General features: G+C 40.2%; 4 protein-coding genes and 1 pseudogene across 7 annotated transcripts; 4 read left to right on the forward strand and 1 right to left on the reverse strand.

Annotated features, from left to right (window-relative positions):
• Positions 1 to 5,497: 5,497 nt before the first annotated feature.
• On the forward strand, positions 5,498 to 12,241 carry LOC133728327 (protein FLX-like 1). Of its 3 annotated transcripts, none has more exons than XR_009855783.1 (6): positions 5,498 to 5,690; positions 6,064 to 6,725; positions 6,832 to 7,078; positions 7,268 to 7,424; positions 10,086 to 10,155; positions 11,891 to 12,241. XR_009855783.1 is itself a non-coding variant. In XM_062155740.1 (4 exons), exons 2-4 carry the CDS (start codon positions 6,145 to 6,147, stop codon positions 7,355 to 7,357), a joined length of 918 nt encoding a protein of 305 aa, XP_062011724.1. In that variant the 5' UTR covers positions 5,498 to 5,690; positions 6,064 to 6,144; the 3' UTR covers positions 7,358 to 7,717. The 3 variants fall into 3 exon arrangements, 1 of the variants encoding a protein (XP_062011724.1); XR_009855784.1 differs by having other exon boundaries at positions 7,268 to 7,394; XM_062155740.1 differs by lacking the exons at positions 10,086 to 10,155; positions 11,891 to 12,241 and having other exon boundaries at positions 7,268 to 7,717.
• Positions 12,242 to 12,571: 330 nt separating this feature from the next.
• Positions 12,572 to 15,686, forward strand: LOC133728325 (probable sodium/metabolite cotransporter BASS1, chloroplastic). The gene is made up of 7 exons (XM_062155739.1): positions 12,572 to 13,225; positions 13,569 to 13,662; positions 13,769 to 13,802; positions 14,513 to 14,567; positions 14,703 to 14,786; positions 14,872 to 15,159; positions 15,334 to 15,686. Exons 1-7 carry the CDS (start codon positions 12,671 to 12,673, stop codon positions 15,481 to 15,483), a joined length of 1,260 nt encoding a protein of 419 aa, XP_062011723.1. The 5' UTR covers positions 12,572 to 12,670; the 3' UTR covers positions 15,484 to 15,686.
• A 97-nt stretch (positions 15,687 to 15,783) lies between these two features.
• On the forward strand, positions 15,784 to 18,538 carry LOC133728324 (putative F-box/FBD/LRR-repeat protein At4g26350). 2 transcript variants are annotated; one of them, XM_062155738.1, is made up of 5 exons: positions 15,784 to 16,170; positions 16,391 to 16,475; positions 16,665 to 17,714; positions 17,825 to 17,956; positions 18,047 to 18,538. In XM_062155738.1, the coding sequence occupies exons 3-5, from the start codon at positions 16,737 to 16,739 to the stop codon at positions 18,371 to 18,373; spliced, it is 1,437 nt and encodes a 478-aa protein (XP_062011722.1). In that variant the 5' UTR covers positions 15,784 to 16,170; positions 16,391 to 16,475; positions 16,665 to 16,736; the 3' UTR covers positions 18,374 to 18,538. The 2 variants fall into 2 exon arrangements, with proteins under 2 accessions (XP_062011722.1, XP_062011721.1); XM_062155737.1 differs by having other exon boundaries at positions 16,730 to 17,714.
• Positions 18,539 to 19,328: 790 nt separating this feature from the next.
• LOC133732722 (uncharacterized) lies at positions 19,329 to 21,036 on the forward strand. The gene is made up of 2 exons (XM_062160306.1): positions 19,329 to 20,445; positions 20,561 to 21,036. The coding sequence occupies exons 1-2, from the start codon at positions 19,507 to 19,509 to the stop codon at positions 20,603 to 20,605; spliced, it is 984 nt and encodes a 327-aa protein (XP_062016290.1). The 5' UTR covers positions 19,329 to 19,506; the 3' UTR covers positions 20,606 to 21,036.
• Positions 21,037 to 21,653: 617 nt separating this feature from the next.
• LOC133728323 (7-deoxyloganetin glucosyltransferase-like) lies at positions 21,654 to 23,555 on the reverse strand (annotated as a pseudogene).
• Positions 23,556 to 23,870: the final 315 nt, after the last annotated feature.

Below are 23,870 nucleotides of genomic sequence, written 5' to 3' on the forward strand. Positions count from 1 at the left end.
TATAAAAAGTTTAAAGTTTAATTAACTACTTATTTAAATATAAAAATGCGTAGGCTACTCTCTCTTAGAGAGAGGTGGTGGTTGTCGTCTTCCGACGGCGGTTATGAAAAAGTGGTTCGAGGGGATGGTTTTCCCTTTTTCTTTGGCCAAAAGGAAGGTGGCGGCGGTGGCTCTCGTTATCGGCGACACCTTATTGTTTTATGTTCCCTCATATGCTTGGTGACTCAAAGCTAGATTTAGAGGTTGTGGCTTTTCTGTGGTTTCGGTGGCTCTGTTGTGTGGCGGGGGTTTTGATTTCTTGAGGACAGATTCTTCGGTGGCGCAGACTTGGTGGCTTGCATGGTTGACTGGTCCTAGGCTATCATCCAGGCTGGATGGCATTGCTGTGAGGTGTGTTGCTATGCGTGAAGTTGGCGTGACGGATTTGCGAGCGGCGGCCGGGTCTGGGTAGGACAATGGGGACGTCGATGACAGTGGCTTGGTTTAGGGCTGCGGCGGTGATGGTTCCTTATTGAAGGGACGTCTAGGTGGTTATGGACATGGATTGCGAGACGTTCGGTCTAGTTCTGGGCATTGTCGGCCTGGTGTTACGAGTCGACCTGGGAGTCAAGACCTCAATAAGTTAAACGCATCGTTTTGGCAAGTCAATCTTCAGCTCACAGTCAGCTTACTCTGGTCGTCAGCATGGGGCACACGTGCTCCTCATTAATTGGCACTTAGCTTAATTACAAACTTGAGTTTAATTAGTACTTTTCATTACAGTTTAGTGAGTCAGCTGGTTAGATGGGACGTGTCTCCATCCTAGCCCTCTAAGTATAGTATATATAGGATGTAATAGGGTTTCGGCAGCCATCTTTGAATGAAATATATTTTCCTTTCTGCTTTTACATTTCCAGTTTCTTCTTTTCTTCGATACCCAGGGGCAGATCCTTATCAAGTGGTATCAGAGCCCTCGATTTTGGGGGAGCGATGGTTAAAAACAAAGGGGTGGGAGGAGCTCTTCCTCAAGCCTCGGGTGAGCTCACCAGTGTCGATTTCGATCTCCAGGTACACAAGGATGAGACTGCGGCCAGGATTGATGAACTCCGGTCTACTTTGAATGTGTACCAAGAATCCTTCAACTCATTCCGGACTGAAATGATGAATGAGCTCAGATCTATGAAGGAAACTTCAGCTGCTGCCGTAGCTCACCTTGATTCCTCTTTACTGAAATTTGGATCTTTACCCCCTACGTCTGGCTCACCAGTTTTAGCTGCGAGAATGGACTCGGCGTCTTCCACAAGGGCCAACACGACAACCACGGGAACTCCCACTGCTGGTAGCGTTTCTCAACCTCACACTTTCACCTTAAACCCACCAAACAATGAAGTAGCTATACTTAATTCGAGCGAAATTACTACGGGACATGTTACTGCTTCTGTGGATTTTGGACCCAATAATGTGTTGGTTACAAATGCTTCTGGGGCCTTGGTGCCTAACCCCATTAACATAAGCAGCAGTTCTATGGAAAATGTGAGCTTAAATCGTTCACAAGTGCAAAGTGAGCAACTGCAGACGCGTTACTATCAGCATTCCAGTTTGGGGTCACAACCCTTCAATCATTTCATTGGTCCATCTGGGCCTTATGCGATTCCTAGCAGCCAACATCTTAATTCCTCCCACGGTCCTATGGGACACAGCCCTGATCCCTTCATTATGACCTATTCGGGACCCTTCTCCTACACACCACTGAGTTTTGTGGAGCTGCCTACACACCCATCAACAACTATGACAAGCCAGTGTTTCTCACAGTCATTTATGCCTCACTCAATGGTGACAGCTTACCCTACCTTTGCCACCACTACAACCCCTATGCCACAAAATTACGTCCCAAATTCCCTGTTAGGATCCAACTTTTATCAGCAACAATCTTGTGGATATCAACAACAACTATTCCAACCACCCCATCACCATCAATTTGACCCGAGCTTACCAACTATGAAACAAATGAAGTTGGAGCTTAATGTTTTTAGTGGAGGGGACCCGGTGGAGTGGTTGAATAAGGCCGAACAGTAATTTGAATTTTATCAAGTACCAGAAGACAGAAAATTAACCCTTGCCACTATGCACTTAACGGAGAAAGCCTCTGATAGATGGTTTATGTTTAAACATGAGTTCCCAAACACCTGGCTGGGGTTGGCTGATCTACTCATGAGAGAATTTAGTGGCCATAACATTGTTGATTATCAAGCTACACTTGCCAGAATGTCACAGGTTGGGAGCGTGGAACAGTATATTCAGCAGTTCACAAAGTTATCCAGGAGAGCTCCGGGATTCTCTCAGCAACTCCTCCTCTCTTGCTTCTTAGGGGGTCTACAAGACAACATCAGAGCGGATGTGAAGGTTCAGAAACCCAAGACTTTGTATGAGGCGTGTGAGATGGCCAAAATATTTGAGGAGAAAGAGTTGAACCTCCGGCATAGCTCCAAGGGAAGTTTGGCAAACCGAAACAACCATGTTATTCAACCGCGACCTGCTACTGTCCAAAATGCAGGTGGCTATTATAGAGGAGCACCACCACTCAATCCTGCTAGAATACAAGCTGCTCCGCCAGTGGGGGCTAATAATCCGGGTGGTGGGAACAAGAGGCTAACTCAAGCTGAGTATCAAGAAAGGAGAGCACGAAATCAGTGTTTTTTTTGTGATGAGATCTTCCGGCCTGGCCACAATTGTAGACGGGGTCAAGCCATGATCATCGAGGTCATGCAGGAAGATAGAGAGCTACCCGGTCCTGATCCAAATGCTGAAGTGGGGGAGGCTCAACCCCATGAGGAAGAAGTTGAAAATCAGGAAGTGGAATTGCAGGTTATGGGGGATGGAAGTCACGCATCAACCATGCAGCTCAAAGTGGAGGTTTACAACAAAAAGGCTCATGTACTAATCGATTCAGGGGCCTCCCACAACTTCATTCATCCTGCACTTATCAAGCAGTCTAAAGCCAAGGTTCAAGCTATTCAACCTGTCAGAGTCCGGCTTGCTAGTGGAACAATTATGTACACTAAGGGACAGGTTACTGTTGAGCTATGTCTACAACAATTTCATTTTTCTGCTAATTTCTATATATTACCTATTTCAGGGTGTGAAATCGTGCTTGGGGCTACTTGGTTGAGGACTTTAGGGGACATAACATGGAATTTTGAGATTATGAGGATGAGGTTTCACTACATGGAAAAGGAATATCTATTACAGGGTGAAACTGAAACTCGAGCTGTAGTGGTAGGCTGTAAGATAATGTCTAGGTTCCTCAAGAAGGAGAGGGAGGCTGTACTAGTTCAACTCAACAATGTGGTAAATTCCCCAGCCAAGGAAGCAACTCACCCTGAGATTGTGAAGCTGATCCACAAGTATTCTACTTTGTTTTAGACTCCTACGTCTCTACCACCCGCAAGGCCACAAGATCACAAGATTGAGTTAGTACCTAACACAGCAGCCATAAATGTTCGAACCTACAGGTATCCTCACTTTCAGAAAGCAGAAATTGAAAAAATTGTGCACGAATTATTGGAGGCAGGGATCATCAGACCAAGTGTGAGTCCCTTTTCATCACCTGTACTGTTGGTTAAGAAGAAAGATGGGACTTGGAGGATGTGTGTGGATTATAGGTCACTCAATGCAGCTACTGTGAAAGACAAATACCCTATACCGAGGGCACAGTCTAGAATGAAAGGGCTGTATGATAAGAAGCACACTGACCGAGTGTTGCAAGTTGGAAACTGGGTTTATCTGAAGCTACAACCCTATAAACATCATTCTATGCCTGGGAGTGTGTTTCACAAACTTTCTGCCAGATTCTATGGACCATTTCAAGTCATTGAGAAAGTTGGTCAGGTAGCTTACAAGCTTCAACTTCCCCCCCAGTGCCAAAATACATAACGTGTTTCATGTGTCACTTTTGAAGAAAAAGGTTGGTGATTCCGTGGTAGTGGAGACCCAGCTACCTAACATGAATGACACATCCACTTCAAGGTGGGCTCCTGAAGCAGTTTTGCAGACTCGAATAGTGAAGAAACATGGGGCAGCTGCTACACAGTGGCTTATACAGTGGTTCGGTACTTCTCCGGAAGAGGCAACTTGGGAATTTGCTCAAGAAATTATGCAAAGGTACCCTCAGTTTAAGTTTTAACTGGGAAACTTGAGGGCAAGTTTGATGTGATGGAGGGAGTAATGTTACGAGTCGACCTGGGAGTCAAGACCTCAATAAGTTAAACGCATCGTTTTGGCAAGTCAATCTTCAGCTCACAGTCAGCTTACTCTGGTCGTCAGCATGGGGCACACGTGCTCCTCATTAATTGGCACTTAGCTTAATTACAAACTTGAGTTTAATTAGTACTTTTCATTACAGTTTAGTGAGTCAGCTGGTTAGATGGGACGTGTCTCCATCCTAGCCCTCTAAGTATAGTATATATAGGATGTAATAGGGTTTCGGCAGCCATCTTTGAATGAAATATATTTTCCTTTCTGCTTTTACATTTCCAGTTTCTTCTTTTCTTCGATACCCAGGGGTAGATCCTTATCACCTGGCGATCGGGTTATTGGAGGGTTGGAGTTGACAGTGGTGCGTCGCGGTGGCGGCAGTCCGACGTGGGTGACTGGTGGCGGCTGGGTGTTAGGGTTGCAAGTTCAAAATGAGTCTTGGTTTGGGCTAGGATGTCCAAGGTTATGAGTTGCCAGGTTGAGTTTGGGTTGGCAGCGCTTGGATCCTTGTTTTGGGCAGTCAAGTGGTTTAGGGTTCGCTTTGGGATCTTGGGCTGGAGCTTGTATTTGGGCCTCAACTATTTTTTTGGGTTTGGGTCTTAGTTTTTGTTTTATCTTGTTATCTTGTAGCAATTTCTTCTCCTCTAAGGAAGGAATTCGTGGAGTCTTTTTGAAATATGTCGTCAAGAATGCCCACAACATCTTTGCCTTTGCTTCCATGAGATGTTCTTAGGGTAGTTTTTGGCTAAGCTTCATGATCTTTAAAAAAATTTAATTACTTAGGTAATGAATATTTTGACAGGCTCACTAAGGTGAGTCATTATGTATAATTTCGCTAATCAATGATAGGAGTTGACATTTTCTCTCAAAAAAAAGAAAAACCACTTATTTATATCATAATATGTTGAATTTATTTTAATTTTAATGGTTCAGTTTTATCAGTTTATCATAAAATCTTAGTCACAAGGCTACAATGACCATGCCGTCGAGGTTTGAGAGTTTTTTCGAAGGTGGAATGCCGACGATAAACCCTAGCGGAGAGCTAGGTCATGGAGAAAGTTTATCTCATTGTTTTCGGGAGAACCTTGTTAAGGCGTAAAACCTAAGTGACACTTTGTTCAATTTTGATTAAATTTTCATCAATTCGGTTGGGTTCGATATTGAAAGTCTCATTGCCAAAAAACGAAAAACCATATCACATGCACCGTTGATATTTCGGCCCAATCGTCCTTCATAATCATAAAACAAGAAAAAAAAAAAAACAAAGTAGACTTGCAAACCTTTTATTTTCCAATTGTTTTGCTTTTGCCTCGTCTTCTCCTTCACAGCAGCAGCGAGAAGAATCCTCAGCTAGGGTTTCTGAACCTCTCCGAGCTCGAAACGAGCCCAGAAAAACCCATGACTGGAATCCCCCCCTACCAATGAGCCTCGCCTCGCCTCCCTCTTACTTCGCAAAGGTCTGTAATTTCTATAACTCATTCCCTTAAATCTACGGTTTCAATTACAGTCGTCGAGTTTCGCTTACTTTGCCGCGAAATCAGATTCTTTAATCCGTTGTGATAAAACGAAGCGATAATGCATAATCTTGGAATTAATGGTTGTAGTTTGTTCTGAAAAAGTTGGAAATTTTGGTTCTCTTGAGTTATAAAGGTTTTATTTATTTATTTGGATGATGAGTTTGATTTTTTCTGCTTGGTTTTCACTGATGTCTTGGGAGTTGAGAGTGTTAGAGACGCACTAGATTTTTAGATAAGGTGGGTTGAATTATGTTGATGGTGGCTGTGTGAAATAGGTTGATAGAAAATTGATCTTAGTGTTCATGTTATCCAGGTTTGAATTTTAGAGTGGTCGTGGTTGATAGTTTTGTGGAGGAAATATTTTGATTGCTGAATTGTTGAGTGAACGAAAACCATGTCTGGAAGAAATCGTGGACCACCTCATGCTGGACTACCTCCTCCCATGCATGAAGTGCCGTATGGAAGAGGACATGGGCCGATGCCCCATCCTGCATTACTTGAGGAAATGAGAGAATCCCAGCATGGAATGGGTCCCAGATCACTGCCCCCTCACCCTGCGATAATTGAGGAGCATCTCGCGGCCCAGCTTCAAGATATTCAAGGTCTTCTAGTTGATAACCAGAGGCTGGCTGCGACTCATGTTGCCCTTAAGCAGGAATTGGAAGCTGCCCAATTTGAGTTGCAACGCATGGCTTACCATGTTGATTCAATGCGGTCAGACAAGGATGTTCAAATGAGAGATTTGTATGACAAGTCTGTGCGTTTGGAAATGGATCTTCGTGGTGTTGAGGCTATGCGGGCTGAGCTTCTTCAGGTTCGCGCTGATATCAAGGAACTCACTGTTGCAAGGCAAGAGCTCTCTGGCCAGGCGCAAGCGATGACCCAAGATTTGGCTAGAATTAATGCTGACTTGCAACAGGCACCAATATTAAGAGCAGAAATTGAATCTATGAAACAAGAACTGCAACGTGCTAGGTAGCTTTTGTGTAATTCTACTGATATGTTTATTATTGAGTATAATGTTTATTTTTAATTGTTGTCTGTTGCTCTGTTAATTTTATGAACTTATATTGGCATGTAGAGCTGCCATTGAGTATGAAAAGAAAGGGTATGCAGAGAATTATGAGCATGGTCAGGTAATGGAGAAGAACTTGATCTCAATGGCTAGGGAGCTGGAGAAACTTCGTGCAGAAATTGCTAATACTGAGAAGAGGGCACGTGCTTCAGCTGCTGTTGGAAATCCCAGTGGAGGTTACAATGCAAATTATGGTAATCCTGAAGCTGGATATGCAGGAAATCCTTATCCTGCCACCTATGGCATGAATCCTGTAAGTTTCATATCTTTGAGGTTTCATAATGGGAGTGTCTGCATGCTTGCTTAAACATTAAAGTTTGTTGGTGTTATGTGTCTGTGTGTTATTGCATATCTCTGTACGCTGCAACTAGTGGCTAATATATTAGCACTATTTCTTTCTGAATATCTGGAAGTGTTAATTAGTTCCTCCCTTACTTTTCAGGTACAGGGTGGTGCTGAAAATTTTCCTCAGTATCCTATGCCTGGTTCTTGGGGTGCATACGACATGCAACGAGCTCAGGGACACCGATAAGCTAGTTCATCCGTGATCCTGAGCTACATTTCTGATGGTATCTTGGCTTCAGCGAATAGATATTTAGGTCTGTGATTGAAGTGTTATCTCATGATAGACCTTTTGGAAAATTTTCTTGTTCATTTAGTTTTTAGGAATTACCTTTTGGAAAATTATCTCATGATAGACCTTTTGGAAAATTCTACCTAGACATATCACAGATCCTATTACCTTGTTGGTGTAGTACACTACTTATAGTATGGTTTTCTGTGATGCTTTGTCTGCACCAGCTTCTCTAGATGCATTTCATAATGATATTAATGAACTTTGTTTTTCTTGCATAAACTCTGTCGACTGTCATATATAAATCAGATCCGTTTATTTTCTCTCTTTCAAACAATATTATAGAAAATACAAATGCGCTATGTGTATGTGAGATTTTGATTATTCAGTAAATATATATGTATATGTCATAAACTGAATAGAAAATTTCAGTATAAGAACACTTACTACTGCTATCTTAATAATGCGAAGAATAAAATTTGAATTACTCAAGCTTTATTAATCATACATATGCCTTGATCTGGAAGACCGGAAGAATTAGACATGCAAATGTAATGTTTGCAATGGGTACTTGATAGTTTCCATTTTTGTTAGCCAGTAGTTCGGTTTTGTTTTAGTTTCTTAGACATCGTTAGTGATTTATGCCGCTCTTTTGGGGTTTTAGACTGCACCAATGAAGTGAGTATGTTGGTTTTGATCGAGTTATGTTGCTCCTGAAAGGATGCAGTCCATTTCTCCTCAAAATCATATTCTTCAGTGCAAGCTCTCTGCTGATTTTGAATAATTGGGAGCTGTTACCCCTTGGTTGGTTTGTTATACCAAGACTTTGGGCTGAGCAGAAACTTACAACTATTCAAGTTGACTTGTAGTTCTTCTGATTTGAGCTATATTCTTTCCGTCAAATTTATATGTAGCGGAATAAAATAGTATGTTTGGCATGGCTGCAAAAGTCGTAGTACAGTGCTTCCTGGGGACCACTCAATCCAACATAGGTTCTATTGTCATATTGTCTTGTTCAGCTTACTATGACTGGCAAGATCTACTCCGTGAAAACCAGAGGAGTTGACTATTTGGGATATGGGATCTTTAATTGTGAAAGGTCACCTCAGTTCTCTTATCTTGGGATGTGCACAAATTTTAGTTCAAGAGATGTTTTCAAAGGAAAGGAACAGTTTTTGATTGTGAAAAGATCATCTCCTTTATCCTTATTGAGTTGTCAATTAGGTTTAGCTCAAGAGAATGATCTTTGATGGTGAAAAGGTCATCTCCTTTCTCCTAAATGGGTTGTCTATTGAGTTTAGTTTAAGAGTTGTTCTTTAAAGAGGAAGTCTGTGTCTCGTTCCATTTAGAGGGTTAGCAGCCAAATGTAAGAGAAGCTTAGTCATGCCTGACGTATGCTGTTCACTGGGAAGACACTCAACAATGGAGCTCCAGGATGGTTTTCTGGTCAAGTAAGTGATTTAAATTCTTGACTTTTCACCACGTGTTATTTCTTTCTTCATTTCTTTCACTTTTAGGAAAAAGGTAAAAATAAAAAATTATGCCCATCTCTTGGCTGTGACTGTACCACCCAAAAAGAAACAAACCTAGGTTTTTTTTCATTAAAACCAGACTGATGGATTCTCCCACTCTTAGTGGCATTTTGTAGGAAAGTCCTTTTGTTCTGTGATATAGGTAGTTTGATGCTTCATTTCCTGGACTATTTCTTTTGTGTCTGATGAGTCTTAGACTTCAAATCATGGAATAGTGTTTTTGTAGTTGTGTTGATGATTTCGCAGTAGCAGCAATTAGGAGATTTGAGGATATTCTGATTGCTTGCTATGATGTGCAAACTTAACTGGTTGGTAGATTATGCCTGTCGTCTCTGTATTTTAGTTTACATGAATTTAAATTAGGTCGGAGAAGCAGCTGAGATGTTTCTCTGTACAACATATATATCATCAGTGAAGTGATGAGAGTTTAATTCATGACTGAATTAATCATAGGACTCTCATGAGCAGCAATTTTTTATTTTTACTTTTAGCTTGGCATTTAACTTTGCCTAGCTTGGACCGCAGATGGGCCATTGAAAGGCGGTTTACTACCTACCTGTCACCACAGGAACTGGTGGTTTATTCCAAGATATATGTCAAATTTAAGCTTTTGAAACCGCAAGGTTTTTCTTTTGGCGTGACCAAGAGAATTCACTAGTGTATGTATGAGTGTGTGCTTTTCAGACCAGAAGGGAATAAAGCTTTATGTAGACTATTTGCTTAACTTATGATTCCATATCTGATGTGATGGTTAAGCTTCAAATATTTGCTGCCTGTTTTTGGTTCTCTGTGTAATAGGTTTGCTTCTAATCTTGTTGTCAGAAGTGCATTGATTTTTTAATTTATTTTTCTTTATGTAGTGTTCTTTTATGTTGGAGTATATTTAGGTTCAATTAATAACTTTTTGTAGGCTAGTATAATGGATGTAATAAACGTGGAAGTAAAAGTATCTCCTTTTGAGTTTTTGGTTTAACTAAATCTTAATTTATTTCTGTTCTTCTTTTATGATCATGTTTGCTGTTTGCCTTTTAAATCTGAGGAATTGAATTCCCGTATTATCTGCCTTGGTATTGTGTTTGCTTCTGTTCCTTACTAAAATATTTAGTGTTGCTTTCTCTGGTTTCTAACATGCTCTATGTATGTTTCATCTCTAGGTTTGCAACCTTTTGGCCGTGTCAGTCAGCTGCGTCATCATGAACTGAATTTTTTATGTGATGTCCTGAGGTATGTTTAGCTGTTCAACATTTTACCTTTTCTTTGGTGATGTTTATTATATGGATTTAAAATCAAACAAGATATAACATTAGAATTTATGTGTAGCACTGGTTGGAAATTGATTGAAAGAGAAGACAGAGAGATGGTATAATTAAGGCATAGAGAGGGATACAGAAGAGAGAGTGATTAACCTTCATGTTGAGAATGCCTTTTATTTTATTTTATATTTTTATATTTTTATAATTGGATGTGTGAGGTTTAGCTAGTCATTTTAATATTCAGCGCTTTGTTTCATTGGGTTTGCGGGAGTTTGAAAACATACTTTGCTACATGGAGCTAAATATAGTCTCAATTAATATTCCCCAAAATCAGAGGTATTGACAAATGGGGGTTGAAGCATAGCCCAACAGTGAATGCTTCATTCAGTAACCTTGAAAAAAATCTTAGTGACCAATTGTTAATGTCTAAGATAGGTGTGGCTAACGTATTGTATGGGTTGTGTTTTGGTAGTGATTGATATTGAAATGAAACCAAATCTGCAAATGCATTTCAGATGGATTTCGCTTTGTGTTGGTCCAAGCCTGATGTCTTATACTGAAGTAATTTAGTAATTTAGAAGGGTAGAGCCATGGAATAGTTGTGATACAGTTTAGTTAGATGATGCTTGCAGAAGCTTATGAGAAGAGTGTGATATACATCTTTGAAAAGGTAGAACAGGGGATGTAAGGGCTGAAAGAGATTCTCTTAGTTCCTGTCTATGGAGTTTAGGGGAGATCTTACATTTTATACTTTTGAGCACCCACGAATCCTCAAACCCACTTCACGGACCCAGTCTCAAAACTGGTGTTTGCTATCTCCTGTTGAACCCTCTTATCTTTAGGACACAGGAAACTCTAGCAAATAGCTAGCTAGATACCATGAGGGGTTTTGAACCCCAGGGTCTGTCCATTGAAATAGGGTAAAAAGAACCAGCTCCAGGGTGCTGGTTTGGCTGTAATGGCTCTTGACAATGGTAAAGCTGATACTTATGGTTGCAAGTAATGAAACAATATCCAGGTCAAGCATTTACGGCTGTAGTTAAATCTGGATGTAGATAATTTACATAGAGCTAGAAAGAAAACCTCACCCTAATGACACTTTAATTCTTAGACTTGTGTTGATTCATTGAATAACTCCTAATGGGTAAGTTAGAAAAAAGGAAAAGGACAAGAGAGAGGACGCTTGGGTTAGATTAGGGCTTTTACCAACTGCATAAATTAATTAATCGTGCCTTGAAACTGGTTCATTGAATAACTCCCAGTGTGTATGTTAGAAAAAAGAAAAAAAAATGAATAGAGAGGAGGCTTGGGTTAAATTAGGACTTGTTCCAACTTTGTAGAGTAATTATATGCATGCTGTGCAAAGAAGACTGCCTACTGAGTACTGACAAACTTAAGTTTTGGCTCTGGTCTGGAAATGCATGATAACTCGTAATTGTGGACGCAGTTGATGATCCTTTTGAGCTAAAGCATTTTGATTGCTTTGTATAAGCTACTCAAATTCTTGTACTGTCTTCTCTGGTCTGGAAATGCCTGTGGACACTTCCATGTAGTGTATACCTTGCTTCTTAGACCAAAATATGCCAATCAAATAAGCTTGGCTCTGTTTTTTATGGGTCAAAAATCTGGATAGAACAGGTTTAGATTGATAGGCATTGAAGAGTTATGTTTGTATGCAATCTTACAAAGTTTAATTTTATTTTCAGGCGGTGATTTCTCACAAGTCAAGTGTTGAGTGGCTTCACTTACTTGCACGGTTGCACCATCTGAATTGAACAGACGCGGAGGTGCTTTGAACTTTTATGATGGCCCTTTGGTGGCGGTCACAATGTTAGATGACCATAAATCACTCACAGTGCATACCAGTTTCACAGCCAGCCGCTAGGCAAGATCAAGTATCTCTTGCCAAATGCAAACATTTTCACTGAAGTTGAACAAAGTTCAAAGATAAAAAGCCATTTATTTGTATCCATTTAGGCCCTAATGGTTTTTGGTTTTACTGCTCCTTGCCTGCATAAACCATGCAAAAAATTATTCCAGTGAAAAATGTTATACAATACGAAGAGTCGGATCTTAAGCACATGTTTTGGTTTTGTAAGAGGTGGGGATAACAAATCCAAAGAAAAAGAGCAATGCCAATAAATCTGTGACGGATGCTGTAACTCCATCTTAGTTACGAAACCAACTTGTACACATTCTTCTCATACTCTGTTCTTCTCATCCTAGAGCTCCATTATCTTCTATAACCAGTTAACCACCCACGGCGGCGTATCAAAAAGGAAACCAAAACGAGTTGTAATAAGTGGGTTATTTGATTTCTAGCTCGAGATTGGTCAAATACAGAAGCATATTACTTCCCCAGAAAAAAAAGAAAAAAAAAAAAAAAAAAAAAGAAGGTGTCTGAGAAGGTGGGCACTTCACTTGAGAGTTAAGAGGAACACCTGAAGTGAAAACAAGGTCCTCAAACTCTGAAATAGAGAGAGAAAATGCAGTCGTCACTTTCATACGTCCATGGCAACAGAGCCTTCAGATTCCAAGTAAACCCAAACCCCATTTCGAACCAATCACCACTCAGAGCTACTAAACTCCCATCCAAACCATCACCTTCCTCCTCTATTCAACTCGCACTAAGATCCCACTCTCACTCCCAATCACCGTCTCTCCAAAACCCCAAATGGCCCCTGCCCTCAACTCCCTTCTCCTCCATTGCAGCCACCACAAAGAAGCCGCAGTCGTCAGTGGCTCCAGTTCGTTCAGGCATTTCGTCGAACAGCTTCAGTGCCAATGGCAAAAGGAGCTTCAGGGACTGGGTTGAAGCGGTGAGTGAGGCTGTCTCCAATGCATTTCCGATATGGGTTGCTTTGGGGTGCCTCCTGGGCCTCATCAGTCCCGGTTCCTTCAACTGGGTCACACCCAAGCTCAATTTTTTCGGCTTAACGCTCACTATGCTTGGAATGGGTATGACCCTCACTTTCAATGACCTCAGGGACGCTTTGGCTATGCCCAAGGAGTTGTTCTCTGGCTTCTTTCTTCAGTACTCGGTCAGTCATTGCTTCAATTTTGGTTACCTACATTTTGTTTAATGCATATATGATCCATTTGGTACTTATCAGTCTCTGTTTTTGCTCTTGGAAAATTCGAATCTTTGCTAGAACTTGGCAATGTTTACTCTTGTGGGTGTCTCAGAAGATGTCGATTTTATTTTTGTTTAAACTCCAAATCCTTTTAGCAAGACTAAACATTGCTCTATTCAGTGTCAAAGACCTCATTTGTTGATTAGTTCTAACTCAAGTTGTTTGTTGGAATACAGATTATACATCCTTCAATGTGTTTAGGCTCCCCATTTGTTACATTTATGGTTTTAATGTGACTTTTTTTTTTCAGGTGATGCCTTTATCAGGATATTTTGTGAGCAAGCTTTTGAATCTGCCATCGCATTATGCAGCTGGTTTGATATTGGTTGGGTGCTGCCCGGGTGGTATGTCTGATAGTCTTTATATACTATATGTGTATTTATATCCTTCTTTACTTCATCCTCTTTCTATCTGGAAATAATTTTTTGTTTGTTTGTTGACTTCTTGCAGGAACAGCAAGTAACATTGTCACTTATATTGCACGGTATATATACTCTTCTTATTTAGTTGTTTGTGTCAAAAGGTCTAGTTTTATTTTCTGTTGCTGAAAGTTCCAGTTTTCTGTCAATAGTTTCGACACAATCATTGTCAATTTGTGTCCATCTATCCCACCTTCCTCAGCTTTGTTTATTTGATTGGACAAGAAAGGCATCTGGCTATCTCCAACATGATCTCAATTTCACATGACCTTTGTATTTTCTTAGGTCCAAATCGTCTATTTCAAAAAACATTTTCTGACTATGTAAGCGGCATGTGGTAATCATCGCACTCCTCTATGTTGTCAGCAATAAAGTTTAGGCGAGTTCAATAAGTATAGTTATCTATATATTATATGATTGAAATTTGAAACACTATGGTTCTCTCTGACTATCTGAAATTCTTGTGGTGAATTAGGAGTGGCTTACATGCATGAACTTGAGATCACGTTGAAATCTTACTACTTTTTCCTTCTTACTTTTCTGTATAATATAGTCAATAGCAATAGATAGAGGGCAGGGTTGATACATATTGAACGGGAGGATTGATGTCCAAGTTGACACAAATTGAAACTTTCAGGGCTATCATTATTGAAACTGAGACCAAAGGGATCAAATATATTTAGAAAAACTAGGCGGACAAAAGTGAACTTTGCCTTTTACTTTTTCATTTCACTCTACATGGCCAAAGCATCTGACGCCCTTTATGTTTTTCCAGTGGAAATGTGGCACTTTCAGTGTTAATGACAGCAGCGAGCACTATATCAGCCGTGGTTGGTAAACTGACACGACTTTCTAGAAGACTAACACATCTTCTAGAAAATATTTAGATAGATAGTTTCGAAGCCCCCTTTCTAGTAACCTTTTCTGAAGTAACCTCATCTTCTTTTTACCCATTCATGTTGTAGATCATGACCCCTTTTCTCACGGCCAAACTTGCTGGTCAATATGTTGCAGTAGATGCAACTGGGATGTTATTCTCAACACTGCAGGTGTCATTCTTAACTTACTGCCATTTCTTAGTTGTTGTTGTTGCTCTGATAAATTTTATGAGGCTACAATATGCTTTCAATACAGGTTGTGCTTCTTCCTGTGATGGCCGGTGCATTTCTGAATCAGTACTTCCAAGGTCTGGTTAAATTTGTCTCCCCCTTGATGCCACCCATTGCTGTGACAACAGTAGGTGTTCTTTGTGGGAACGCAATTGCCCAAAGTTCCTCCGCAATCCTCAAGTCTGGTCTACAAGTTGTGCTAGCTTCCTCCCTTCTGCATGCATCTGGATTTTTCTTTGGTTACGTGCTTTCAAGGTTACTTGGGCTTGATGTGGCATCATCAAGGACTATCTCAATTGAGGTTGGCATGCAGGTTAGCAACATTTCACTCTCTCTCGTAGAGCTGGATTTCTAAAAGAGAGTTGCTAATAATTTTGACCAGTAAATCATTCTAGCTTTCCACTCTGAATTAGCTTGGAGAGAATAGACATTGTAGATCTGTAGTCATTCGGTAACCCACATGTTCTTGTCGACTGTTATGTTTCAGAATTCGGTGCTTGGACTTGTTCTAGCTACTCAGCACTTTGGAAATCCTCTTACTGCAGTACCATGCGCTGTTTCCAGCGTTTCCCATTCAATCATCGGTAGTGCCTTGGCAGGAATATGGAGACGGAGCGTGCCGAAAAAGGAAGAATGAAATGTGAATGTAGAAACTTTAAACGATCAGTATAAAGAATTCTTCTGTTATCATATGAACTGATAGTTGTGGGCTTGTGGCCTTTGTTGGCATTTCGTCACGAAAAATTCTTGCGTACGTCAGACATACCAGACACGTGGTACGTCTGACCAAACAGACATCAGAAAATTTTCTTCATATGAGCACTTGGATTTTGCCATTTATAGTAGACTGACTCAGTAAGTATCGAAACAACACAACGAATACATAGAAAGAGTCGAGTAACCCCGAAATGAGAAATACATAGAAAGACTACTTTATCCCAACCCCCGGCCCAGAGGGCTCAGCCACCTACTGTACTGCCTCCCACTGTTCCCGGGTCATGACCCGACTCGATTCTTCGGATTTGACCCATAGAGCCATTAGAGCAAACGATGTCGTTTTTTTGTAGCAAAGTCTGCTCGTTCTCTTAGGTGTCTATTGTTTTTGTTTTTTGAGAAAAAGGGCGGTGCGAGGTGTCTATTAGAACCGTCTAGAATTTTGTGTAGCAGAAGTTTTGAGTTTCTCAAAACGAATTTTTTCTCTCTTCGTTTTTGTTTTCTGGGTTGAAAGTTGAAACCCACCGCCGTCTCACCGGTCACAACCGTGACGTCACCGCGCGATACCGGCAGCCGTACGACCGGTCACAACGATTTCTGAAAACGTTCGGTGGGTAAAAGAAAAGAAAGACTACTTTCAATTCATGGGTTACTGTTATCTGGCTTTGTTCTCTTGTTTTTCTTGTAACCTAAATATATGGGATTGAAATGGTGATTACAAGTCATTTCACTGAAATCTGGGATGAGTCACAGAATATGTTGTTATGATTTGATTAGCATCACCACATTTACAACCATTTAATTTGATTGTTGTTTCCTTGTATGTATAGTTGAACCAGAATTGAGTGTTCTTGCACTTTAGGCTAGTCGTCGTGATTCTGCACCAGTGTTGATCACCTTTCAAGCCTGAAACAGGTATGTCAAAGTTGTTACAAAGTGTCTGATCTCTTTTCAAGTCACTTTTTTTTTTTTTTTTTTTTTCACTATTTTATTTTAGGGAATTGTAATGTACTAAGACATGAAGTTTTTTCATGTAAGTTACTCTGCTTCAGTTTCTATATATCTAAAACAGAATACTTAATTTTTTTTTTTATGAAATTCTAGGTAGAATAAGCTGTTGAAGTTAAGACCATTATGCAAGTTTGATCATGTTTTTGAAAAACCATTAGGGTATAAATGGATTCGGAGTCAAAGCGTCAACAACAAGGAGTTGATAGAATTAGTGCATTGCCAGATGCACTTGTTTGCCACATACTGTCATTCCTTCCTACAATATATGCTGTGTGGACCACCCTTCTGTCTAGGAGATGGAACAAGTTATGGAGGTCTCTTCGCAATTTGGACTTCAATGACGTAGACTTCCCTACCAAGAGGACTGATCGTTTTATGAAATTTGTTGGTTGTGTACTTTCCTTCCGTGGCTCATCAGACATTCGAAAAATCTGTCTTCACATCCACCATTGTGAGAACTTCAGTACTGGGGATTTCTCTCGCGTTCAGAGGTGGATTCGTGCTGCCATTAGGCATAATATTGTTGAACTTGATCTTTCTCTTTGGTTTCAGTATCGCAAGAATGATGAGTTTCAAATGCCTCTAAGCCTTTTCAAATGCAAAACACTTGAGGTTTTGTCATTGCATTCAAATTGCATTACCTACCCTGCTGCTACAGGAGGGTGTTTCCCATGCCTCAAGGTCCTCTATGTATCAGATTTTGATGATGATTCAATGCAGAAACTTTTTTCTCACTTCCCTGTGCTCGAAGAGTTGACTATTGATGCACACCTTAGTTTTTACAATGTTTTGAATATCAAAATCTCTGCACCTGAATTGAAGACGCTGAGAATATTGTTGGACTATCCCAGCAACAACTATAAGCGTCCCAACAACATTTTTATCAATGCCCCGAAGCTGGAGAACCTTGAAGTCACAGATGGTGTTTTAACAAATTACAATTTGGAGAGTGCAAAATGTCCAGAAAGAACTAGGATTGTATATAATGACAGATGTCTGATTGCTGATGATGTTTGCTTTCGAGATAAAGATGATGTATTTGAAGATGAAGCTCCGAGATTCACTAACCGCGCAGCTGCTTTACTTACAAAAGTTCACAATGTTAAATTTCTGTCTCTTGATGCTCGTCCTAAATGTTTGGAGGTAAGTATTCCCTAATTAACTTGTTACCTGAAACTGGTTGTTTAACGTATATATTTCAGCTATTACCTTGCCTGATTTTCTGTTCGATGAACATTTTATCTTTCATGAAGGCTTGGTGTGTACCTGCTTTGGAAAACTTGGTCAAACTGGAGCTGGCTCTTCGGGACTGCTACAACTGGGGATTGCTAACAGAGTTGCTGAAGAGATCACCTAAGCTGGAATATCTTGGCATGGAACATAGAGTATGATGCATTTCTACTTATTCTCCTTGATACCAACATGCTTTCATTAATCTTTCTCATTTCATTCACTCTTGTAAATATAATTGTCAGAACACCAGTTTTGATGAATGGGAGATCCCAGAGTGTAAATGGAATCCACCCGAGTTTGTGCCTATTTGTTTGTCATCAAGCCTTAAGACTATCTGCGTAAAGGGATTCAAAGGAGGGCAGCATGAGATGGAAGTTGCAAAGTACTTGTTAAAATACGGTGAAGTTTTGAATACCATGATTATTTCAACCAAGAATCGGTTCAATAGGCAGGATGGTCATCCATATAAAACGGAGGAAGAGCTATGCGAGGAATTTCATGTGTGTCAAAAGGGTTCAAAGATTTGCCAAGTTAACTTGATTTATGATGCAGGTTCATATTTCTATTGAAAAGTTCAGTTTTCAGTTCTTGAAGGATTGGAGTTAAGAACCTTCTTTGTTGAACTTAAGATGAATCCATCTGCTGTAGTTTGTTTTGGATTGTTTAAAGTTATTATCCACCTTTTTAGCTTCTTCTGAAGTGTGAATTAGGCTCCGGCCTTGCTTGATTCCTCATACAGTTCTTTTTTTTTTTGAATAGAACCTCATACAATTCTTTCTTATCTAACCATAAACTCACTTCAACAAACAATGAGTCTTAGTCTCATTATTCTCAGCTCATTTCAACTTCCAGATCGAGCTTTCACTTGAACAAGATTTCATCTGGTTCTCTAATTGCTGTTACTGGGAATTGCTTGCATTTATTTTCTTAAATCTTAATAATTTGAAACTTTTGGTCCTAATCCTATATTGCAAATCCGAGTCCGTTTGCATAGTCAAAGTACCATGTGATTTTTCATTTTTGAAGTTCCCTAGTAACCCATTACCATATTTAATTGTGAATAATAAATTATTGAGAATGGAATGGAGAATTTGTTGGAAGTATCAAGTATGGATGAAAAATTAGATATTTTAAATTTTTAGTCCTTATAATAGTAATTTTATAAAGAAGCTGTTAGAGATGCTTTTATTATCTAAAGTAACCTATTATATTGCGACTCTGATCAATTTTATTTTTGGTAGATTTTTTATTCACCTACTTTACGAAATGGATAAAGTCAGCAAGTCAATTAATGTAAATTCAATTTAACGGTGAATCTAGTGTTTTTATTATTTATTATGCAACTAATAAACGACTACAAAAATTGAAAAAGATACAATTCAAAAAAAAAAAAAAAAAAGCTTTAGTTTTCGAAAATGGGCTCTAGGCGCGAAGCCCAAATTTTGGCACCACAAAATTGGTCCGGGCGCTGGTTTTTAAAAAAGTAAATCTCATCTCAAAACCCAAAATCCAAATTTTCAATTTTCAGAAACAGACGCCTTCCAATTTCAGCTCTCCCGCCAATTTCAAACCCTCAAAAACGAAATGAAAAGCTCCTCCCTTTTCACTTCCCTCCATATCTCCATCAAACAACCCAAACCTGTTCCCTTCTTATCTTTCATTTCAAATCCCAATTCCCCAAATCTCAAACTCTCTCAAACAAATGGATCCCCACTTCCATGGCCTACCTCCTCTCAAAAGATTCAGACTCATGCAGCAGCAACAGAGCCAGCACCGCCACGACGTCGTTTTGCCCATTCTTCCGGCGAAGAAGAGAAAGGAGACGAGGGAAAAACCCATTTTCCCTGACCCAACTCCCGCCACCTTCGCTGTCTCCACCTACTCGTTGCCGGCGAAGAAGAGGGTGTGGGCGCTTCCGCCGGATTTAGTCCCCGAGAAGCCGGTTTCCGAGTTGGATTTGAATCTTGAGTACAAGCCGGATCTCGGGGAAGAGTTCGAGGCTGCAGTGGGGAAACTTGAAGAATGCACGGAAGGTGTTTGTGAAAATGCCTCAGAGAAGAGCCCGGAAGATTCGGGCGGTGAGGAAGAGTGTGAGGATGAGGATGGGATTTTTTGTGCTGTTTGTAAGAGCACAGATGGAGATCCGTCAGATCCGATTGTGTTCTGTGATGGGTGTGATCTGATGGTTCATGCCACCTGCTATGGCAATCCCCTTGTGAAGGGTATTCCAGAGGGGGATTGGTTCTGCTCGCAATGCTCCGGTTCTTCTGAGGCTTCACAGTCCAATGAGTCTTTCTCTTGCTGTCTGTGTCCTGGCAAAGGTGGAGCAATGAAGCCAACTGGAGATGGCCGGTGGGCACATATTGTGTGCGCGCTTTATGTTCCTGAGGTGTTCTTTAAGGACCCGGAAGGCCGAGAGGGGATTGATTGCTCAAAGGTTCCCAAAAGGAGGTGGAAAGAGAGATGTTATGTCTGCAAGAGCGCAAGTGGGTGTGCTATTCAGTGCTCGGAGATCAAATGCCCTTTGGCGTTCCATGTGACTTGTGGGTTGAACGAGGATCTTTGCATAGAGTACAGGGAAGGAAGGAAGGGTGATATTGTAGCTGGGTTTTGCAGAACCCACACTGATTTGTGGGAAAAGGTATATTTTTGTTTATAATCACTACTTGTTCTCCTGCTTTTGCAGTATACTTTAGCGTAGTTTAGTTTTAAGTGTTGATGGGGTTTTGCTAAATGAGTTTTGTTTCTATTTGCAGCAACAAGAATCTGGGAAGTTCAAGATTGTGGCTAGAAAAGACTGAAGCACATAAGTAGTTTAGATTGTGATGGATTAACTATAGATCTTTGTGGGATGGTATGCATGGACCTGCTGCTTAATGTTTGACAATTATTTTTCGTTTTTGTGGAATTACTGGTTGCTTTAGTTCTTAGATATCTGTCAGGTGTTGCCTTGTTACTAGTGTTTTGAACTTCAGATATTTTTGGTTCCTGTTGTGAGTTGTGACTTTAGCTTTGAGCTGACCTGAATGATACTTCGCTTTTTGTAGTAAGAATTTGTTCTCCCCATCAAGTGGGTCCATTGGTTTTGATTGCCCCTCCTGTAATTTATACTATTGGAGCATTGTTTGGAATGTTTATATTCATGAAATCATTAGTGTTGGTCCTGTTGGATGATCAACATTACTGTACCTTATAAAATCGAGAAATGCTTTTGTCAGTATGATCCAATAAAGCAAGCCTCCATAACTGCTGAATCTTCCTTTTATAATGAACTTGAGACCTACACAAAACTCACAACCAATGTCACTGTCTTTTAATATGTCCTCCAAATAATTAGACATGTGATCTGCACTTTTGGTACTGAGCTTATACTTCAATCATTGCATTCCTCTGGCTTGGGACTCACTACTCAGTGTGAGATTGAATACTTGGGAATAAGCTTTGTGAATATATTTTTCAGATGGATAATAAAATCTTGATCTGGAATCTTCTGTGAAGAAATTGTTTTGGGTGTGAGTTCACAGAGTAGTAGTGTCACTAGTGTGAGTCTGTGAGCAGCTTCTTTTGGTGTACTTATAATTTTATTTGGTTTAGGAATTTGGGAAACACTGTCCCTTTCTAGAGGCTAATTATTTCAAAATTAGGTAGTAATAAAAGAAGGCATTCTTCAATTTTTTGACCAATCATTGAATTAATATTGGACCTGGTATGATTGATTATAATCATTAATATGTGACCATGATGCATAACCAAACCTTAAAGGTTGGTGGAACCCGTTGATGCATATCATTTGTATTTGAACCACATAAGGTTCTTTGGATGTAAGCAGTAAACACTGAACCATAGATATTAAAAAACCAATGATAATATTAAAGTTAATGTAAACATGCTATTTTTAATATATTGGAACAGGCCAAGTACATAGTTAATTAAACAGAAGAAATAAAGATTAAAACTATGTGCGCTTTCTTAATAGGACTTGATTTACCAAATTGTCCAAGTTTTTTGATGAGGAACCATGCGGAGCAGTGGCTTCTTCAGCTAGTTTCTTCCACTGCAATGCCCTGTTTTTCATCTGCTTACCCTTGTCTTCCTCCATTAATTCTTTGACAATCTTCTCTACATGGTCTCTCTTGACATCAGTGTTGATCTCCATCCCAATGCCCCAATCATTGCAAGTGTAGTAACTGTTTGTTTGCTGGTCTGAAAAGAATGGCCAACACAGCATCGGCACTCCAGCGGTAACACTCTCAAAGGTTGAATTCCAACCGCTGTGTGTTAAAAACCCACCAACTGATGGATGGTTTAGGACTTCTTCTTGAGGGCACCAACTTGCTATTAGACCTCTGTCTTTGGTTTCAGCTTCAAACTCTGGCGGCAAGATTGCCGATTTTCCAGCAACCAAATCAGGCCTAATAACCCAGAAGAAGGGGAGCTTGGTATTTGCAAGTCCCCAACCAAACTCGAGAAGTTGTTCTGGAGTCAAAACCGCAACACTGCCAAAATTGACATAAACAATTGAGTTCGGTGCTTTGCAGTGTAGCCATTGGAGACAGTCTGTTTCCTCCTTCCAAAGACTGTATCCCATAGGCTTCAAAGGATCTTCTGGTATTTGATTTAGAAGCAATTGGAGAGGACCAATTGTATAAACAGGTGGAGAAATAGATGAGGAGAGAGCTTCCAAAACATCTTTCTCCAAAGCATCAAGTGTGAGAAGAACAACAGCTGAAGCTTTATTTGCGTTTTCGACTGCTTCCATGGTGGCGTTGAAGAGGATGTCATCTGGATCTGTAGTTCGACAAAAGGATGGTAGATCCCTTAAACGGATATCTTTCTTTTCTGGAATCCATTCTATAACATTGTCCAGAAAACCATTTGTCACACAGGTCTCATCTACAAAGCCCAAAAGACAAGATACTTTTTAATAACCATAAAATTGAAACTAATCCTTCAATCATCATTTTAGTACCTTTAAGTGGTGCAAGCCCTTTCTCAAGCAAAGTACGGAAATTCCTGAATCCCATGAAGCTGCAAGCAGAAATAGTGTAGAACAATGCAATAGGGATTCCAAGTTCTTCTGCTGCTGTTATAGTAAAAGCGGACATGAAACCATCTGAAACAATGCAAGTCACTGGAGGATTAGTAGTGTTGATTTTTATCAGGAGGTCACGAAATGGAGCCAAGAGATGATTTCTGACGGAAGTCAAAAATCAAAGTGCCGTCTTGGGTGGCATCTTCATCTGATTCTGGAATGCCATCAGGGATGGCTTCAAAGTGAAAATCAGGTAAGCCAGCGAGGGAGTTGGGTCCTCGAGACTTAAGAAATCTCTTGTGGTTGAATTCTGTGTTGACAAAGGTAATGTGAAAGCCTCTGTGGTGGAGGATTTTGGTTAATTTAAGCATAGCCTTTATGTGGCTTTGAGCTGGAAGTGGAATACAAACAGCATGAGGCTTATGATGATAAGCGGAAGCCATTTTAGATGCTTGTGTTTTCCAAAACTGTGTGTATATCCTTATTTACAGATGCTGGTTATTTATAGGGAGGGTTACTAGCTTGCTTTTGCTGTTGTTATGGCAAGTGGGTGGTAATATCTTTGCTGTACTGTTACTGATAGTAGTTTTGTTGTAGGGACTATAAATGGACCCAAATAATTCTTTAAGGACGCTGCAGATATTCGCACGATATTCATGACTATACGGTTTTGTGATGTTGAACTACAGCTGGAGTGGGGATTGGGGAATACTCTAGCTGATGGTGAAGACTGAATTAGTGAATTTCAAGCTTAGGAGGGATGAAAAGAGGGAGGGTGAGAGCGAAATCTAGGAACTCTGAATAAAAACTAGGAAAAGGTTGGTTCCTGTTGTGACTTTAGCTTTGAGCTGATCTGAATGATACTTCACATTATGTGGCAAGAATTTGTTCTCCCCATCAAGTGGGGTTCATTGGTTGTGAACTTGTGATTGCCCCTCATGTAATTTATATTATTGGAGCATTATTAGGCAAATGTTTATATTCATGAAGCAACAGATTGGGAAAAGGCAGCAAGGCTGGTCAAATTTCTCAAG

The sequence above is a fragment of the Rosa rugosa genome, chromosome 2, assembly GCF_958449725.1.
Source record: "Rosa rugosa chromosome 2, drRosRugo1.1, whole genome shotgun sequence".
Classification (NCBI taxonomy): domain Eukaryota; kingdom Viridiplantae; phylum Streptophyta; class Magnoliopsida; order Rosales; family Rosaceae; genus Rosa; species Rosa rugosa.

Bases quoted from the DNA above. Each gene is read 5' to 3' on its own strand.
- LOC133728327 (XM_062155740.1), top strand. From the start codon at position 6,145: ATGTCTGGAAGAAATCGTGGACCACCTCATGCTGGACTACCTCCTCCC. The intron at 6,726-6,831 runs GTAGCTTTTGTG...ATTGGCATGTAG, and splicing joins CAAGAACTGCAACGTGCTAG to AGCTGCCATTGAGTATGAAA. The intron at 7,079-7,267 runs GTAAGTTTCATA...CTTACTTTTCAG, and splicing joins CCACCTATGGCATGAATCCT to GTACAGGGTGGTGCTGAAAA.
- LOC133728325 (XM_062155739.1), top strand. From the start codon at position 12,671: ATGCAGTCGTCACTTTCATACGTCCATGGCAACAGAGCCTTCAGATTC. The intron at 13,226-13,568 runs GTCAGTCATTGC...TTTTTTTTTCAG, and splicing joins GCTTCTTTCTTCAGTACTCG to GTGATGCCTTTATCAGGATA. The intron at 15,160-15,333 runs GTTAGCAACATT...GTTATGTTTCAG, and splicing joins CAATTGAGGTTGGCATGCAG to AATTCGGTGCTTGGACTTGT.
- LOC133732722 (XM_062160306.1), top strand. From the start codon at position 19,507: ATGGATCCCCACTTCCATGGCCTACCTCCTCTCAAAAGATTCAGACTC. The intron at 20,446-20,560 runs GTATATTTTTGT...TTCTATTTGCAG, and splicing joins ACACTGATTTGTGGGAAAAG to CAACAAGAATCTGGGAAGTT.
- LOC133728324 (XM_062155738.1), top strand. From the start codon at position 16,737: ATGGATTCGGAGTCAAAGCGTCAACAACAAGGAGTTGATAGAATTAGT. The intron at 17,715-17,824 runs GTAAGTATTCCC...TCTTTCATGAAG, and splicing joins CTCGTCCTAAATGTTTGGAG to GCTTGGTGTGTACCTGCTTT. The intron at 17,957-18,046 runs GTATGATGCATT...TATAATTGTCAG, and splicing joins ATCTTGGCATGGAACATAGA to AACACCAGTTTTGATGAATG.